Source organism: Mesocricetus auratus, unplaced genomic scaffold (assembly GCF_017639785.1).
Source record: "Mesocricetus auratus isolate SY011 unplaced genomic scaffold, BCM_Maur_2.0 Super-Scaffold_6730, whole genome shotgun sequence".
NCBI classification, from domain to species: domain Eukaryota; kingdom Metazoa; phylum Chordata; class Mammalia; order Rodentia; family Cricetidae; genus Mesocricetus; species Mesocricetus auratus.
In genome coordinates this window covers 112918616-112937089 of record NW_024429184.1, presented here as the reverse complement: position 1 = coordinate 112937089, position 18474 = coordinate 112918616, and the positions used below count along the sequence as shown (strand labels likewise).

Here is an 18474-nt window from a genome sequence, read left to right as displayed (position 1 = left end):
CTAAAGGAGAGAGAGCCACTTTTCTTTGGAGGGGTACCCATGCCCCAGAAGATAACTACAAACCCAAACAAAATGGGCAACACTAACTGGACTCAACAATTTAAAAACAATAATACTAGAGTAGAAATAGGAGAACATGAAGTTGGGAGGGAGAGTCTGAAGGGAGATGGAGGGGATAAAGGGGTAAATAAGATTAAAACACATATATGTATATGTATATATGTGCACACATACATATGAATAAATAAAGACCATTTTTAATATTTTTATAGCTCGGCATGGTGGTGCAGACCTGTTATCTCGGTACTTAGATGGTTAAAGAAGGAGAATTATCTTGAGTTTGAGGTCAGCCTGGGCCTGGGCCTAAGTTCCAGGCCCACCTAGGCTATGCAGAGAGTTCCCACTTTCAAGAAGAAAAATCCATTTAAGGTTCAAGCCATGCAAATGACGTTTTCAACTTACCTCCGCCCAACACAGAATCATCAGAGTGCTTAAGGATTTCAAAGAGAGAAAATAATTTTCTATGATGAAGATTCCAGCATGGTGACCTTATTCTATAAAAACACACATCCAAAGGCTTGCGTAGGGCACTAAGAATATTCTGCTCTCAGAAACAGCTATTAATTCTAACAGTGCATCACAAACAGGGGTGTAGATGTCCTAACCTAACTTGAGACAGTATAATACTTACAGTCTTCTCACTTCCCATCATTCTTGTCTATTGCTAACCATGGACAGATTAGAAAAGACAACACTTCATTCAAAATGCCAGAGGTACCCACAAAATGATCACTGAATCTTCCCATATCTATGAAGAGCCCATCTCAGAAAGGACAGAGATGGCACACTCCAGTGACATCATCCAAAACTGGGTGGGATAGGCATGAAAAATATTTCCCCTACAAAACTACAAGACTGGGGAAGTGGGAAAGTCTGACACTCCTTTAGATCAGAAAGTGTTGTCTTTTTCTATGGCTATTAAAATTACTCAATTTTATCCCCACTGTGATTAAACTCTGAAATGAATTTACCTTTCTTAAAATTTCAGGAACCACATTCTGACAGATAGCAATCCTCTTTCTATAGATGAGTCCTGTTGATTCATCTAGAAAAAGAAAATTTCATAGCCAAAAAATAATTAGGGAAAAACATATTCTTATCTAAGAGTCCATAGAGCTTTTAGCTCAACTTCAATTTTCAATATGTAGAATTCTTATAGATAAGGCTTAACACAAATTAAGTTTCCAGGGGCTGGAGAGATGGCTCTTGTAAAAAGTAAATAAGTAAAAAGTAAGTATGTTTGGTTCCCAGCACCCACCCACCTCAAGCAGCTCACAACAGCCTATAACTCCACTTCCAAGGGATCCAACACATCTGATTTCCTCAGACACCTATATCCAGGCACACATATCCAACAGACATACGCATAAGCATAATATGAAATAAAATAAAAATTTTTTTAAACGTTCCGCTTTTCTGATCAGTTTTCTAAGGTGAATCACAAGTGCTCAAGGTAAAACAACTCCAAACACATGCCACTAATGGGCCACCACTCTGGGTGATCAGTGTCAAGCATCTAGTGGCAGTGGCCACCTGCTCAACAGCAAGGACGATGGTAAGGGATTCTGCCACCTCCTGAACCACACTGTAACACGCAGATTTCTGACTATATCATCTAAACCTGTAATTAATTAATGACACGAGTCATTTATTGAAGAATGAAACTCCTGGAAGAAAGTTAAAACTAATGATAATAATAACAGGTGTAAGTTAAGATGCGAGGAAACAGAAAAAAAGACAAACTGTGAAGTGCTGTCATTTCTCTATGAATTACTAAGGCTCAGACACAAGGCAAGGTTTCTCAGTACTTCCACTACAGCTATCCTAACCCCTGATGCAAACACTGGGATCAGGAGCCCGCAGTCAGGAAACAAATGCCCCACCATAGAAGTCCTTTGGTAATCTCAGACAATATGAACAGCACACAGATTAAAAATGGAGTAGCTGGGGGCTGGAGAGATGGCTCAGAGGTTAAGAGCACTGACTGTTCTTCCAGAGGTCCCGAGTTCAATTCCCAGCAACCACATGGTGGCTCACAACCACCTTGAATGAGATCTGGCGCCCTCCGCTGGCATGCAGGCAGAAGACTGTATACACAATAAATAAAATATAAAAAAAAAATGGAGTAGCTTCCAGGCATGGTGGCCCACGCCTTTAATCCCATCCCCTGGAAGGCAGAGGCAGGTGATCTCTGTGAGTTCTAGGTTAGCCCAGTGAGCATAGCAACTTTCAGGCCAGTGGGGGAGAAAAAAGAGGCAAAGATGATATCCTGAAATTAACAGGATCGTTTTACCATTTGACAGGTAACAACCTTAAGCCTTTTAAAGTTAAGTCATGAGGGAAGTAACAGAATCAGGACTCAAAATGAGATTTGTCTCAGACCAGAAAGCAAGCTTGTCCCACACTACATACAGGTACATGGGAAAAATGCTTTTACTGCCTGTGAGGCGCAGCAGATAATGGCTCCTGGCTGCTCCCACACCAGACTGCCCATAGGCCTCGGGTACCGCAGGGAACTGAGACCAACATCCAGCACCTCCGCCACCACCTCCACCGTGGGCTGCCAGTGCCGCCCAGCACTGGTCACTCTGCATGTTTGTGTGGTGGCCGCATCCGTCCTACAGAGCAGCTCCCGGCGCTGTTTGTGAAGCCTTACTCGACGTGGGTGCGCGTCTGTCTGCCGCAGGGCGGCTCAGGAGTGGCAGGGACTGGCTGTGGTCCTGCGGCTCTGCAGCCATTGTCTGTCACAGGCAGAGAAGTCCAGCCCTGCTACATGGCTTTCTTATCGGAGTGTGCAGGCTGCCATCTTACTGCCCTCAGGTCTTGTTTGAAACCTTGGGACTGGTTTTCTACATAAATATTGAAAAACTATGATTTGTGCAATAACTCAGATATTTTTTATTTAATTTTGTATTTTCACATAAGTTCTATTTAAGGGAGGAGGGAACTTTTTTTAACACGCTTAGATCCTTTCCCAACTTGCATTTGCTAAGCTGGGTTCCTCGTGTTGGCTGGTTGTCTGTTTAGCGTCATTATACGAACACCGTGAGGAGGGGCTCGTGGGCTTTATTTTTTACGTCTTTCCTTTTGGTCAGATGCAGTGAAGGAGCTGAGTCATTGGGATGGTTCTGTGAGGCGCTCAGCTCCCCGGCTCCAGCGTAGGCCTTGGGCTGTCGTCCTGCTCTGACCACAGTTTCTGACATGTTGGGTTGGGTTTTTAAAACTAGACAGCAAATCCAGCATTTAAAGTGCCAGAAGTAAGAGACTCTGTGGGGGAGAAGAGGTTGTCACATCATACAGATCTTAAAGTAATGTGACTGTGGACATGCTTCAGTCCGTTAGATGGTGTGGTCTAGAACTATGGGCCTGAGAGTATCATTACAGACAATGGCGCCCAGATTTAGGAATGTGGAGAAAGGAGTTTGGTTGATTCCGTTGAGGAATCTGCATAGCAGTATGCACTCGTTCTGTTAAGAGCAAATATCTGAGAAGAACCTCTGCTGTCCAGGGCACGTGGGGAGTATTTCCCTGTATCACAGGAGGGCACAGCCCAGCGTGGGCCCAGGAGCGGCTGGTGCCTGGCGTCAGAAGCACACAGGTACACTATGCCAGTGTCTTCTGCCACAGCAACCACTGTCTTTGTGACTTTGTTTGAACAAGAATACATCCATCGCCTGAGCCCGAGTCTCTGAAGCACCACAGTTGTCCTGGGGGTGCTTGCATCTTGAAGGCCCTCTGGCTTCCATTTCTGAAACGGGGCTCTGGCCCTGCTAAACACTACAGGTAGGTCCGTCTTAAGTTCCCTAGTGGAGAATGTCAAGACAAGAAGCTGGTGGCTGTGACCTCTGACTGACGTGCAGCAGTGGGAGTTCCAGATTGACGTCTAAATGTGATGGATGCCTACCCAGGGTCGAGTTCTGTGAGTCTGGGTCTGCCTCTCACTGCTGTGGTGGGGCCTCTGACTCTGGGAGACAGCCCAGAGAGAGTAGCACACGGGGTCTGCAGCTCATGAGGATTGGAGTCGTTCAAAATACTCAAAACTATTTAAATCGTGAAACCTGCTGCTAAGGAATATTTATGAACACTGGTCCTTAGGCCTGTACTAATTTACACATCAGCAATATTGACTATATCTGCATTAAGGAGCCACCGTGGGGCCGTGCGAGTGACCCGCAGATGTGCGTTTTAAAGTTCTGTCCCAAGCACAGGCATGTGTCCATCCCCGCAATGGTGAACCAGATAAATTGGCTGGCCACATGCGACAGTTTGACAAAAAGATATCACGTTTCAATTTTGTGTGTGGACAACAATGTGGACACTAAATTGACTTTTTTGGGGGGGGGGGTTTGAGACAGGGTTTCTCTGTGTTGTTTTGGAGGCTGTCCTGGAACTCGCTCTGTAGACCAGGCTGGCCTTGAACTCACAAAGATCTGTCTGCCTCTTCCTCCCGAGTGCTGGGATTAAAGGCGTGTGCCACCACTGCCCGGCTAAATTGACATATTTTTATGTAAAGTTTTTCTATTCTTTGATTTTTAATAAACTTTAGACACCAAAAAAAGCAAAAGAAAAGAAAAAGAAAATGCTTTTACAATCTATTTCTTTCTATAGCTACAGAAATGCAGAAAGCAGCCCCATAAATCAGACAGCAGAGAGGAAGTTGCAGCCACATCACCACCAGCAACACCTGTGGTTTCTAAGGCTGAAGAGCATGCTGGGCCAGGCTCAGGATGTCCCCATAGGCTTGTGTATCATGAGTGCATATCATCAGAGCCCCTGGCACTGCCCACTCCTCAAGTCCAACACTAACAATCTCAATGTTTCCCCGGAAGAAACGACTGCAAAGAGCACCACAGACCCCCAAGGTGGGGCACAGTCAATGTTTTGGGAAAGGGACCATGGAGTATATAATTTAGATTTGTGGGCTATATGGTCTCCTTCGCAAATGTTCAGCTCTTGCTGTAACTCAGACGAAGCAGCCACTGGTAACACAGAGGGGATGGCTAGCGAACAACAAAAGCTTGCTTACAAAAACAGCCATAATTCGCAGAACTACAGTTATGGTTCCTCAATCTGAGCAACTTACAAAAACAGCACATCTATCTGCTATTTATTATTATTTCATCTCTGCACTATCTCCAAATGTTTTGCCATCTATAAAATGACATGTATAAAGACACAGCCAATGAGCTTGGGCAGGTTAGCCTCTCTGTGCTTTAGCTTCCTCCTGTATTAAATAGGGATATTTGTAATTCCTACCTCAAACATTATTCTAAAAGTTGAATGAGCTAAGGAAAGTAGGATGTTGGCACAGGTTAAGTACTTCAAGATGTGACCTGCACAATTACGTCCAGCATCATTCTTGCCATCAACTATAATGGCAAGAGTCCTGCCTAAGATATAATAGATATTCACATACACACACAGGCACACACACATACACATATACACACACACACATAGACAAACAAATACACACAACACACACACACACATAGACACACAAGCACAGACAAATGCATCCTTTACAAAGTCAGTATACTTAGTGAGCAGCTCTACAGCAGGCCATATTCAGAGAACTTACCCTTCCTTTCTTCCACAGTTTTTACAGAGATGACATTCTTATCCATGGGGTTGGGATACTAAAAGAAAACACATAAAGAAAGGTTAGCATTCTCTTTTGCCAACACGAATTAACTGATAGAAATGACCAGTTACTGCAGGACCAGTAAACATCTTCCAAGAAACCTCTAAGTAAAAACCAGTTTTAAATCAAGGGTCTTGGTTTTACCACTTGAACTCAAACAAGTGAGGCAGGCTTTCATGAAATCCAGAGGCAGTTTATTTATTTGGGGGGGGGGGTGGAGGGTGGTGGGGTGGGGTCTTGCCTGAATCTGTATGTATACCATGTGAGCGCTTGGAGCCACAGAGAAGACCAGAGTGTGACAGATCCCCCAGAACTGGAGGTGTGGATGATTATGAGCCACCACATCTGTACCAAGGACTGACTCCAGCTCCAAGAAGAGCAGAAAGTGCTCTTAGCCAATGAGCCTTCCCTCTGTCCCTAGGAAAGCCTTCTTTAGATCCTATTGAAGCTCTGAGCAGAGTTGAGAAGGAAGCAGGAATAAATAACAATGATAATAATAATGAACCAGGCTGACATACACCAAGAATGTTCTCAGTGCCTTAATTACACCACCCTGTCTAACTCTAACAGCTATTCCCTTATGAAGGCATTACATAATAGTATTCCCAATTTCCTAAAGTAGGAACTGGGTGAAAATTGGATTGTTTCAGGAATTAAACGGCCAGTCCAAACCACAAAGGACTCCTTTACTACTGCCCTGGACCATGGCCTGGTGACTGTGTTAGCACCTCAGGCAAATAATCATAACAGGATAGGATGTCAGGCACATAGGAGATATTCGATAGTTTATTTCTTTTACTAAATTGCCCTGAAAGACAATTTAGATGCACCTACGTTGATATTAGCTACTATTTTTAACCTACTCAATTTACAGTCTGTTAATTCTCAAAAAAAGTATACCATGAAATTATAGGATTTCCTGTATGGAGGATAAGGCTTGGAAAAACTAAATACCCTGCTAAAGTAGTTAATAATTACTGTACCTGGGATAATGTAAGTTACCCCACATACTGTCTGTCTGCCTCCACAGCCACTGGGAAGTCACCTCTGTGTTACTCTAACCCAAACATTCCATTACTCGGATGTGTGGTGAGAGAGGAGGGCAGAGAGAAAGAGTGAGGAGAGAGGAGAGAGAGGAGAGAGAGAGAGAGAGAGAGAGAGAGAGGGGGGGGGGAGAGAGACAGAATGAATCAAAGTCACAGGATAAAGTAAGTGGCTTCTATGGAGAATGATACTCTTGGGCCATCCCCTGACTCTCCCCAGGTCCCCAGCTTCATCGTGGGATCACATAGCGTCTTAACACACTGAACAGCAGCTAAGTGCACTGCCCAGGCTAAGTCAGGGAACAGGGTCCTTTGCCTGAAGAATGTGAGCTTCAGGTCTTCTGAATCCTTAGAAATGAAATATAAAAGCTCCATCGGTATGGATCTCAAAGAATCGAGAGTAAGAATGAAGGTGCATTTGTGCACGCATTCACTCGGTTCAGCCCTATTACAATGGCTACCACGACTACCTCCATGAAGCTTAGGCCTCCAGAGACCCACGCTGGGAGAGAAGATGAACCGAGGAGTCTGTTCCTCTCCAAAAGAGACTTCCTGGACAGACATCCAAGACATACACAGCTCCTTAGACCATGAGGACAGCTGTGTGAATTAGCCTTTTCACACTCACATAAAATGAAATTGTTTCCTTTACGGCATTTCAGCTTGTTCATTACATATCCATAAATGCATTCTGAGTGAATGTTAGTCACGCTGTAAGTTGTAGGAAGATAGCGAAACTAAATTATGAAGGAAAACAGAATGCATCGCCAGACAGGCACAGTAATAAAAAACTTTCTCAGTTCTGATTACATTGCTAAATTGTCAGTGAAATTCTTACAGGTTCAACTATACTACTTCACACTTCCACTTAATTTTAATATTTAACTACTAAGAAAAAGGATATTCATTTAAATAATATGGACCCTCTTCATCTTTTTATGATTAGCAGGTAGGAAGATGATGGATGGATGGATGGATGGATGAGTAGGTAGGTGGATGGATAGATAGATAGATAGATAGATAGATAGATAGATAGATAGATAGATAGAATTAGAAAGAATTTGGGTTTTATTGTAAATAGACATGCAACTCTTATGATGGAAAACATTTAATATTTAATTGAAGCTGGCTTACAGTTCAGAAGTTTAGTCCATTATCATCACGGTAGGAAGCATGATGGCATGCAGGCAGACATGTGATACACACGTCCTCCAAAAATGCCACACCTACTCCAACAAAGTCATATGTGGGAGGAAAACAATGCCGCCATTAGCCATGTGACTTACTAGAGGCGCAATCAGATGAGGTACTAAAAGAGCCGTTTACCACACCGCTAAACATGCCCACTTTAGGCATGACTAAAGACGTATACGGATGTAGGCGGTGAACTACGTCACTAGCCAGGCCCACTTTTGGGCATGGCTAGGGGCGTTACGGGGAAGGTATAAAAGACTGAACAACGGAAGTCTCGGTCTCTCTTTTTCGGGCTTTCAGCTTCCAGTTCGGCGACGGAAAACTACTCGGCTCATCTGGGTTACTTGTTTGGTCTCTTGTGAGTGATTTCTACAATAAATACTTAGTTTTACTTTCAGTAAGTGTGCCGTTTATCATTGCAGCACCTCCTAATAGTGCCACTCTCTATGAGCCTATGGGGGCCATTTTCTTTCAAACTACCACAGATCAATCAATAGACAGATACACACATACAAACGTACACACATGCATGCATACACACATACGTGATGACAGACAGACAGACAGACAAATAGTGTTCCAGACACTGAGGAAATGAAAACCATCTCTTATAAAATTCATGTGTTACTTGAAAAAACAAACAAAAGCAGTAAATAAATGTCAGATCTGCTTAGGAGAAAACAAGGCAGGGTGATAGATGGGAAAATCGCAGAAGACACAGTAAAAAACACTTTAAGGTCACTCATTTTACAGTCCTTGCAAACAGCTATGGGAAAATGGAACTTTTAAATAGCCGAACATGAGACCATGAACTATTCACTCTAGTAAATGTCATTTGCAAAATCTAAGTGTTTTCCCCCGTGAGTTAACAGACATAAACCTGAAGTTTCCATAAAGAATAGCAAAGGAAATTAGAGGTTTGTGTGAAACAGTTAAAAACCATGACATGGACGACACGTATTTTAACACCTTTCAGAAACTAAAAATGTATTGAACCAGGTATTCTACCTAGCATTACTTGAAATAATAGAATGCCATCTTGTGGTAACCTACATATTCATGTTTTAACTCTTACACATAAAATATATGGAAAGTCTGATACTAAGGGATTAAGAGAGGAAGGGCTGCTCAGAGCTCATTAGGAGCCCTTCCCACCAGCTTGGGAAGACCTCAAGTAGGTACTCATGCTCTCTGGACATCTATTCAAACACCACATGACTACAGAACTGGTCCAGCCATACACTGTGCCCACCCTGAGTGTGTTACACGGAGGCTGCTCCACGTGATCCCTTTTAGTTCTCTTCCAAATAAGGAAACCTACTAATGAGAATTGTGAACCCTTTTTGTTAAAACTCTCATGTGTAAATCCTGCACGTGAACAGAGATGGGTCTGCCCATCCCCACTCCATTCCAGACACTCCTGGGAGCAATATGCTGACCCAGTTTCTGCCAAAAAGCCCTTGTCTTTCTTGGGCCTGGTTTTGTGGCTGTGTACACACATCAGGTGTACTGCATTTTATCGGGGAGTCTGGAGATTTCTCAAGGTACACTGGGCTTTATGTTTTAATCCTATTTATTAGTTTACTTTCTTCATAGAGTGAGATAACTCCTTTCCTTTCCTAAGATATGTCTACTGCAACACTAACAAAGATAAAATACATACTTCTAAGGTTATCACCAACCCCTTTTTATTTCCCTTTTTACATATTAAAAGAGACCAGAAACCATTTGAATGAAGATATCTTGAATGGATAGGTAGGTAAAGCTACTCCTAGAATCCATAGGTCATTAAATGAAAATCCCATTTCCAGGGATGGGCTACCTCCCTACAATATCCCCTCAGGGGCCTCTAAAATAATACAGGTGATTACCACTGCTGTTTGGCTACCCACTAGAACTAGATGATAAGACCCTTTTGATGAAGACAACACATACTCTGGTCTAAGGACACTGAGAAATTAAGCTAGAGGTGAGTTGGATGCTCCCTGCAGTACTATGCAGACCAATGTGAGGAAACTGTCCTCAGTTGTCTTACTCAGCTTTGGACCCTGCAAGTTATCTTGCTGAATTGCCAGGCAAGATATGCCTACTAGTGCAACAGTAGCCAGTCCATTATGGGGTAGCCAACCACTTCCTAATTGGATTTAAGGCCCGCTTCATAGGGCAGAACCAGTGCTCAGTACTGTAAGCCTGGTCAAAGCCCTGTGGCTGGAGAGGTCATGGGTCTGGTGGGAAAGCTACTTCCGTTGTTTTGCTAAATGAATATGCTGTGTCCATCAATTAGTTTCTAAATAATTATGTTTATTCCCATGGATGAATGTCACTGTCACCTCTGGGCAGAGACCTTCTTTTTGCAGTGAGTAGTGGTTACTGAAGAGATATAAATACTGGTCAAAGTGCTAAGAGTAAGTTACTGTTGATGCTCAGCCCTAAATAGAGCATCTATCATGGCCTGCAAGGCTCAGGGAGCACTGTCTAAGAGGAGATTTAAGGCAAGTAAGAGCAGGAGAAAGGGCATGGAATGCTGGAGAACAAGGTCGCCAAAGTACAGCACAGCTGTTGCACTCAAACTCACAGCAACTGCACAAGATTGGGCCAATCCACATGGTCCCATGAAGTGGGGGACACTTAAAATGACTCACCCTTCCCTAGGAAATTCTAGACAGTTAACTGTTGCTAGTGGGGTGAACCCCACCAGTCCCTCTCTGAAGACCTATATATAGATTGTTAGTGGTTGGGGGGGTGGGGCGGTATGTTTTTTCAGTGATGAGATATCTAGACTCCTGTAGAAAGGCCCTATTCATGCTCCTGTAAGCACCCAAATGAAACCCATTAGTCCCCATCTCTCTCTCATTTCTTTCTCTCTCTCACACATACACACACACACACACATATATACACACACATACACACATACACATAGACACACATATACACACATATATACACACACATACACATATATACACACACATACACACATGCACATACACACTCATACACACACACACACACACCATGAAAAAGAGGGAACTAGTTGGGAAGAGGAAGGGTAGCAGCTGGGGTGGGAGGGAAACAATAGGGGATAATGAGTTTAAATATGATAGAAGTACATTATGTATGTACAAAATATCATAGTGCAACCCATAATTACATATAACTCATATACGCTAATAAAAAGTTGCTTAAAAGAGAGGCCCAAAATCCACATGATGCCAAGTCTGGAGAATGTACATTACAGCAAATACATAATTATTAAAGTGACAGACCAAGAAACTGAGTCCATCTATTATAGGGATAATATTTAGTGCACCTGTGGGTGGAGCTTTATGAAGCTATAGCCTCTACTTTTGTTTGCTAAGGGAAAGTTCATCTTTCAGAAAGTATCCTCTGAAGAGCAGGAAGTTATTAAAATATCAGCTATCTGAAAAGTTCAGAAGTCAATACCTGCCTTTTGAAACTTGCCCCTCCTTAAAGTCAATGTCTTCATAGGAATTAGTGTGGACAAGCTTTTGAATGAGGACCTGTGGTATGCCTGGCCCATTGGCATATGCATGTCTACGCGATCTGCTACAAAGGGATCTACTACCTAGTTGCTGCTTCCAAACACGTACAATGGGCCTTACTGTGTGTTCAGCTATAAAGAGACCTCACCATGTATTGCCCAACTTTTTCACGGTCTCCATAAAGTAGCTCACTCAGGAAGAGAAGCAAAGTTGACTTATTACTAAGATCAAATGAGTCATGAGTTCATCAACACTTCATTGATCTGCCTGGTGTGGTAAGTCATGCCTGTGAATCTCTGTACTAGGGAGGTTGGAGGAAAATCGCCAAGTGCCCAAGGCCAGCCCGGGCTACAGGGGAAGATACAATTTAACAAATGCACTTTGCCCCACCTTATATGTCTGTATATACCCCTGAGAAAGCTTGGCACGATAATCAATAGGTTCCTCTCTGCTCCCCCTGACAGGAAGCACCTTCAGGACAAGGTCATGTTTTATTTATTGTCAAAGGGTACAGAGACTTACCATGGATAACAATTAATAGGCATATAATGAGTATGTAACTATTAGCACTTTGATAGATAAAAATCTTTCACATACTAAGCCACAGCCTCCACTGGATGAGTTGCTAAGCATGCTTTAAAATTTAAATTGCACTTAAAAAATAATTTATCATGCAGATGTGCCCCATTATTCATGCTCACCTTCTCCCTTATTGTTCTAAGCTGGTAAAGATTTCTGCAGACTGCTTCCCCCAGCCTTTCAGGTTCACATCCCTGAACAAACATAAAGATCCCCAGAACTTAGCAAGTGCTTTGGAAGCACTTACCATGCCCCAGCATTAAGCTGGGTGCTTGCATGGAAGTGAATGTGTTGATTAACTATCCCCCAGCAACCTTAAAGACGGCTATTATCCTTATTCTGTAGACAAGGAAACTGAGGCACAGAAACATGAACTGGCCTGTCCACACCCCCACAACTGTCGGCACTAGAGCCTGACTTGAGAGCCATGCTCCTCGCCCCCACCCTCTCCTTCCTGCCGCACCTCAGCTTGCAGGACAGCCTGGCAATGGGAGATAAAGAGTACCACCCAGCACGGGGTATAAAGATTATCTCCAGGCTCTGCTTGACACTGAGACCCAACATCCAACCAAACCACTGGTTTGGGGGAAATGCAGATCCTCCTGATTACTTCTGGCGCTCCACGGGGAAAGCCGTTCCACACGTGTAATTGTCAGGTCCGCAAGGGGGTGAAGATGAGATCAGAAGGAAACATTATTAATTACCCAATCAGCTTTCCACTCTAAATGGAAATAGCCATTCATAAATCCCCTTTATGAGCTTACGGGTAAACATTGATGCATTCCACACAGCATGCTGCTGGAATAAATAAAGCTTTAGGTCACAGATGGAAGTAAAATTTTATTTTACTCTATTTTCTTACAGTATCCCAGTATTGTTTCTGGACCCTGTGTTGACTTTCATCAGCATTTTGGGGTCTTGGTTTGTTTCATTTTTTGTGAAATGAGCAGAAGGTGTTTCACTGTGTTGCCCGAACTGACCTCAACTTTCTGAGCTCAAGTAACCCTCCTGTCTCAGCTTCCCAAGTACTGACTTTAGTGTAAAATTGTGAACCACAGGAGGATGAGCTTTCTTCATGGAACAAGAGTTTATTGACTGTCCCCCATGTTCTAGATCCTCTCTGGGTGCTTGGGATACAACAGAAATGACTGACACAAATCCCCGTGGAGTTCATCCACATTCGCAAGGAGCAAAGTCAACCTGAACGGGTCTACAGTGGGAAACCTCAAGCTCTGTGGGCTCATTTGGACAGAGCATTTGCATCTTCAGTAATGACCTTAAATTCCAGGCAGACGACATGTAAGGAATTTTCCACCACACTTGTCTACACAACCTTCTAGTCAAACTTAAGGAAAACACTCTAAATGATGAGTGCTGGGAAGATAAGAACTGTACAGTGGGGTGTGGTAGTCCACGCCTTTAATCCTGCAACTAAGAGGCAGAGGCAGGCGGATCTCTGAGGCCAGCCTGGTCTACAGAGCGAGATCGAGGACAGCCAGGGCTACATAGAGAAACCATGTCTGGGAGGTGGGGGGATGGGAGGAGGGTATTGTACAAAGGAGGGAACCAGGGAACCCAGTGAAGCCGCTGATGCTGCAGGAGTCACAGGAAGCACAGCCTAGCATCAGATGAAGGAGCCATGCTGGGTTGAGGAACCCGGTGCTCCACAAACAGGGCACTGTATCCTTTGTTTTCTAGGCACCACTCGTCTTTGAAAGCATGCAGCGAATGTGTTGCCCGAAGCAACCAACAGACAGGTGTAAGATCAGATCATCTTCGGGTTTTAAAAATAGTAGTGAATTAGAACTTGGAAGGCGAGTCTGGACATACCGAAAGCCACAGATCAGTAGGCTCTATTTAAAACACCACGTCCTCGGTTCTACAGCGGCTTCGCCCGCCATTGTGCAAAATCAGATTAGATGCCCCCAGAGCTTCTCACGTGACTGTCCCTTCTGCCTACTGCTTTGCTTAAAAACATATGTATATTATTATTTTTAAAAATCATCATTATAAGCGGGGCGTTGGTGGCACACGCCTTTAATCCCAGCACTTGGGAGGCAGAGGCAGGCGGATCTCTGTGAGTTCGAGACCAGCCTGGTCTACAGAGCGAGTTCCAGGACAGCCTCCAAAGCCACAGAGAAACCCTGTCTTAAAAAACCAAAAAAAAAAAAAAAAAAAAAAAAAAGGCATCATTATAGCCAGGCGGTGGTGGCGCACGCCTTTATTCCCAGCACTCGGGAGGCAGAGGCAGGCGGATCCCTGTGAGTTCGAGGCCAGGGCTGGACCGACAGCCTCCAAAATAATACACAGAAACCCTGTCTCATAAAAAAAAATCATCATTATAAAGACTAAAAGAAAGGTAAAAGAAAAGCATATTTTGTCCAAAATATAACTCTTTCTTTCTTTTTTTTTTTTTTTTTTGGTTTTTCGAGACAGGGTTTCTCTGTATTGTTTTGGAGGCTGTCCTGGAACTCGCTCTGTAGACCAGGCTGGCCTCGAACTCACAGAGATCCGCCTGCCTCTGCCTCCCAAGTGCTGGGATTAAAGGCGTGCGCCACCAACACCCGGCTCAAAATATAACTCTTTCTACCCAAGGCTTCATAAAACTCACATGCCTGCCAACCAGCCTAGAATGAGCTCACTGCATGGGGGGGGGGGGGCTCCCAATCAGGGAGTCAGAGGACCACACCCACCCTGAAGAAGGAATTCCCTTTTTAGAAAACTAATATCTTTGTAATTCTTTAAGACCAAATGTATGTTGATCATTTCCACCTCCAACTCCTCCCCTTAACCTCTCCCAAACCTACTACCATCTTCCTTCCCACCCCAACTTCCTGTCCCATTATTATTATTATTATTATTATTTCATATCCCATCAACTCTAAGTTATGCTGTCCATATAGCTCTAGGTATGGGGCCATCCACTGGAATATGGTGGACTTCCAGGAGCTACACCCTTGAGAAAAACTAACTCCCTCCCTGAGAAGCTATAAACTGTCCATAGTCCGTCAGTTAGGGAGGCTCATGAGCCCCTTTCCACTCCATGCTAGAACGCTGTGTCTACCAGTCTGACTGCATCAGGGAAGTGTTTTTTTGGAAGTAGATGGTGGCTAACACGGAAACTCACAACTACTCAAACCACAGGGTATAAGGGATGGTGGAGTGTACATACACACACACACATACACACACACACACACACTCAAACACACACACACTCACACACTCACACGGCTCAGAGAGACCATTTAAATAGAAAGACTGTGAGAACACCACACACACACACACTCACACAGCTCAGAGAGACCATTTAAATAGACTGTAAGAACACCACACACACACACACACACACACACACACACACACACACACACACACGGCCCAGGGAGACCATTTAAATAGAAAGACTGTAAGACCCAGAGGTCAGGAGGACCAGAAGGAAACAGTGTCTTCTGGACATGGTAGGAAGTTCACTCATAAGTCACAGCTATGGCTACCGGCAGGAGTTCCTCATTGTTGATATTGTCTGGTTTGGTGTTTCCTGGGACAGGGTCCTGCTGGGTAGCCCAGTGGCCACAAGTATATGATGACCACCCTGCTTCAGACGCACCACTGCTTGGGTTACAGGCATGAGTCACCACACCTGGCCCCTCAATAGTGCTTAAAGGTGACAAATATTTAGCTACTGTCTTATACGAACTGCATTAGATGCTGCCTGAATGTACTTACATAAGTGACCTCAGCCACACCACACGACACACTAAATCAAACCACATGAACTCAGACAACCCACAGAACCACTAGAATAAAAACCTGTCACTAAGCAAGGCCACTAAGTTTTTTGTTTGTTTGTTTTGTTTTTGTTGTCCGAGACAGGGTTTCTCTGTGACTTTGGAGGCTGTTCTATTAGTAGCTCTTGTAGACCAGGTTGGTCTAGAATTCACAGAGATGCCCCTGCCTCTGACTCCCCAGTGCTGGGATTAAAGGTGTGGGCCACTGCCACCTGGCATGGCCACTAAGCTGTGGCATGATTTGTTGCATAGAAATGGCTAACAACTGCTAAGCTTCTAAGCTAGGCTTCATATCAGACACAAGGCTCCACCCAGAAGAGCAGACCCTTTGCAAATGAAGCAAAGTCAAAGCGGAGCCGTGAGCCCCTGTCCTCCCCACATCATCCTCTGAGGGCCGCTGTGTCAAGGCTGGAAGTACAGGCTGCTGGCGAGACATGGGATTCCCATTCACATGGGCTGGGGTCCTGGCTCTCCCACTGCTGGCTGGGGATGCTTTAACGGTTGCTTAGATTTCTCTGAGCCTCAGTTTCCCCACAGTGTGAATGAGTCAATCATGATAATGTCTTAGGCTGCTTGGAGGAGTAGAGATGATACTGTATTATTCAGAGCAAATGCCCACATGTACACGCACACATACATGCATACATACACACACACACATGCATGCATGTATGTGCATACAGAAACAGAGAGAGAGAAAAAGAGAGAGAAGAGAGAGAGGGAGATATGAAAGGAGGGAGGGATGGAGATATGAAAGGAGGGAGGGATGGCTTGCTTAGGAAACTCCTATCCAAAGTTTCAGCAAACCTTTTATAGACGCCCTTTTCTGAGAATGTCTACCTATGGACCTCCATGAGGGACTGCTGCAGGCCTCCCCCACCCCTGTATGCTCCTTGTGTTAAGTATGCACCACCCACTGAAATTATGCCTACATCACCATCATTCACTGATGTGGGTCTCGCTCTCTAAACCCATCGCCTGTACGGAAACCGACAGGTGGGACAGAGGAGTGGATCGCTGCTGTGGTGGAGCTGACCACGATGTTTCGAGGGGAAACTGGGAAAGGATTTTGGAGTTTGGAGCTAGAAAAGGTGAAGTGTTCAGAGTCTCCTGAGCTGTTACAGGAGACTGGAAGAAAGCTGAGTGAGCCAGGCAAAAAGCCAGTAAGCAGCATTCCTCCATGGTCTCTGCTTCAGTTTCTGCCTTGACTTCATTCAATGTTGAAATACAGCCTGTAAGCCGAAATAAACCCTTCCCTCCCCAAGCTGCCTTTAGCCAATGTTTTATTGCAACAAAAATCAAACTAAAACAGGTTCATTATGGACCGGAGCCTTCATAACGTGAACCAATATAGATGTTCCTCCTTACAAGTTCATTACCTAGAGTATTTCATCACAGTGGAAGAGAGACAAACTCAAAAGGCACTGGGGATCCACTCCAAACTGCCGGTCTGAACAAAACACGGGGTGTCAGCGGTACGCTTATGTGCCTGGAAGCCTGACCTAAGACAAGGTCTACTGCAGATTCACTCACGCATTCCTTCATTTCATCAGACTTTTGCTGAGGACCTGGCGGGTGCAAGGCACTTTCTAGCTCCCAAAGTTCAATGAGCTATCCCTCAAAAGAAGGGGGGGAGGGAAAGAAAGAAAGGAAGGAAGGGGGAGAGAGAGAGAGAGAGAGAGAGAGAGAGAGAGAGAGAGAGAGAGAGAGAGAGGAAGAGAGACAAAGAGGAAATGGCTCCTTAGCAACACTGTGCTGAGTACCCTATGCAGCCCTCAAGCACTTGAACCCCCAGCTGTGTCTCCCTCAGTAACTGAGGCCCTTCCCGTAATGAAGGTTCTAACCATCTTCCCAGCAGCCCCTGAGTCTAACTTCCAGGCTATACAGATTCCAAGATACAGTTCACTGCCTGGGGGCAGCTGCAATCATCCCAAGTCTTGGTCAACACTGTGAAAGCTGAAGAGACTCTGAAGACAGATGGAAACTATTCCTCATCTTACAGACACCACATCTTGGAGAGAAGATATCTGACGTGGGTCACCCAGAGACCTAACTGAACCGGAAACATAGTAGTTCAGGGTCCCACCTCCCAGCCCTGGGTGACAACCAGTTTTCAAGGATATTTTTCACTTTACTGTTAGCCTGAGGCACAGTCCTAGGAGGAGCCCTCATCGTGAGGGCCATGGAATCCAAAACTGCAATATTATAAATAGCAGTATTTCAAAGTCCTTATAACCATCAATCCTTTGACAAACACTCTTTAACACACTAGGAGTGCGCACTGTGTTTCTCACACTACAGATTAGCAAACTGAGGTCCAGAGAGCATACGTTCTGCAGGGAGTCCCACAGCTGTAAAAGAGAAAGTCTTGAAACAGTAGAGTAACGCCGAGTCTGCCAAGATCACGGCTTAAATGGCATGCATTAGAGTTTAAGGAGTGAGTGAGGAACTGGAAGGCCGGACTACACAGCCCACCCAGAGCCCACTGCCTCTGCCTGAGGCGGGCAGGATGTGGACGTGATGCCCTGCACGACACCCTCTGCTCACCCCTGAGAGCAGCCTTCGAGGAACTCCGTCTCCACCCTTCCCTGGCATCCCAAGAGCAGCGCGCCACGCGCGCCGGAGGAGAACCCGGAGAGTGGGTTTGGACCCTCTGA

At 44.6% G+C, this 18474-nt stretch overlaps 1 protein-coding gene across 1 annotated transcript in view; it reads right to left on the bottom strand.

Moving 5' to 3' along the window:
- The window catches only part of Prelid2 (PRELI domain containing 2), a 68192-nt gene that overhangs the window by 49273 nt on the left and 445 nt on the right, over positions 1 to 18474 (bottom strand). Inside the window, exons 2-3 of the mRNA XM_040741876.1 lie at positions 5642 to 5699; positions 1032 to 1105 (exon numbers count right to left, since the gene is read on the bottom strand). Of these exons, the coding sequence (XP_040597810.1) occupies positions 1032 to 1105; positions 5642 to 5699 (132 nt within the window). The remainder of the gene's footprint in view (positions 1 to 1031; positions 1106 to 5641; positions 5700 to 18474) is intronic.